Genomic DNA, 1,814 nt, shown 5'->3' with positions numbered 1-1,814 from the left:
TGTGTACACCAAATCAGCAGCAGTATATTGTTGCTGCTGCTGCTATTATTGTTTATTGGTATATATTACTGTCATTGTTTAGCCAGCTCCCCTTTATTGGGTCCTTCCAGAGTAAGCAACTTTAGTTTTTAAAAATAACTTTTTTAATTCATATTTTATATTTAGGTAATGTTTAATTATATAATCTTGATAAGTACACTGGCAAAACAAATCTGTAAACAAGCACTGCTGACTCTCTGGAAGCCATACAGCTTCTGGTGGGGGCAGAAATGTGCAGGTAGACCAGAAATGGGTGAGCAGGTGCAGGGGCTCAGCATGGGACAGGCCTCCCTCAGAATGCAGGTCTGGCAAGTGTCTGGAACATAGTGAGTGCTTGGTTCCTGTTGCTGATGTTGTTTCACGATGATACTTTGTGTCACAGAGAAGTGTGATCTTTACTGCTCAGGACTTCTACCAAAGAAATAGAATGGTAAAACTGTAGAAAAGGTGACCTTACATGTCCATAGTGGCTTCTTCTCCCACTGGTAGCAGTGAGGCTCCGGCCCTCGTCCTTTCTGCCTAAACAGTTACTGTATAGTCTCCTGGCTGGTGTCTCTGCCTCCAGGTTTACATCTTCAGTCCAGTACAGTGATCTTCTGACATGAAAGTCCTTTAAAGCCGCCTTATCGTCTTTGGGATAAAGGCCAGACTCTTTAGCGTATATATGGCCTTTCATGATCTGACCTCAGCCCACTTCTCTTGTTTCTTGTTCTACTCCTCTTCCCCTCCCAGCTTTGATTCCCCTTTGAATCAAACTGTTGTTCTTTATGCCTTTGCTCTGTCTGGTTTCCTCTGCCTGAAATACTGTTCCCCAATCATTTGCCTGGGAGATACCTACCTACTCATTCTGTAAGACTTATCCTAGATTTTACTTCTGTTACTCTGTTCCAGTTCCCACTGCCTTTCCCTTATACCCCTGCTGCTCTTTTGACATACTGCTGACATTGTGCCATAATACTTTATTTCACAGTTTTTCCTCTTAACATTTTGAAGGTAGGCATTATGTGTTACTCATCTCTATATTTCTAACACCTAGCACAGTGCCTGGCATAGGGAGTTTGCCCAGATAATGAGCAAATGAAGGAAACATACCTCAAGCAAAGGCACTGAAGCAGGAAAGCAAAGCAGGGAGAGTACCTGCAGGAACACCTGAAACAGGAGTAAGTCCAGTTTGACAGTATTTGACCCATAAAAACTGGTAATATGACCTAAGACTGATACTTTCATATCTCCTCATATTCTGATAACTACCTTATTACCTAGAAAAGAAACCTTAGACATAAGCAAAATTCAGATTAAATGACTTATCTAAGGTCATATGGCAAATTGGTGGCAGAACCATAACTAGATTAATACTTCCCAAAACCCAGGCCATTGTACTTTCCAGATGATACCAGGTAGATTAGAGCTAGAGAAGTGGTTTAGGTGGACTCATGGACTCCAACATATAGAAACTGCTGCCATATAATTTCATTTTTCTCAGCTCATTCAACTGGCAAAATTTCAAGCTCTCGTAAACCAGAGGATGACTAAATTTGTATAGGCTTGTTGCCTTCTAGGTTTTAAAAATGTTCTTAAATTATACTTCAGTAACTGCTTCTTTACTTATCATACAGATGTCATTGAAAATTTGCATGCTGCAGCTTACCGGAATGCCTTGGCTAATTCCTTGTATTGTCCTGACTATAGGATTGGAAAAGTGACACCAGAGGAGGTACCGATAAAACATACTGCATTTTAAAATGTGCTTGTTTTCATATTGAACAGTTATCTAC

The 1,814-nt window shown here is 40.5% G+C and overlaps 1 protein-coding gene across 1 annotated transcript in view; it reads left to right on the top strand.

Moving 5' to 3' along the window:
• Positions 1–1,814, top strand: part of LOC105810895 (cytochrome b-c1 complex subunit 2, mitochondrial) — a 38,542-nt gene that overhangs the window by 20,139 nt on the left and 16,589 nt on the right. Inside the window, exon 6 of the mRNA XM_012644942.1 lies at positions 1,656–1,753. Within this exon, the coding sequence (XP_012500396.1) occupies positions 1,656–1,753 (98 nt within the window). The remainder of the gene's footprint in view (positions 1–1,655; positions 1,754–1,814) is intronic.

This window comes from Propithecus coquereli, unplaced genomic scaffold (genome assembly GCF_000956105.1).
Source record: "Propithecus coquereli isolate 6110/MARCELLA unplaced genomic scaffold, Pcoq_1.0 Scaffold223, whole genome shotgun sequence".
In the NCBI taxonomy this organism is placed as follows: domain Eukaryota; kingdom Metazoa; phylum Chordata; class Mammalia; order Primates; family Indriidae; genus Propithecus; species Propithecus coquereli.
This window is presented reverse-complemented; position numbering and strand designations above follow the sequence as displayed.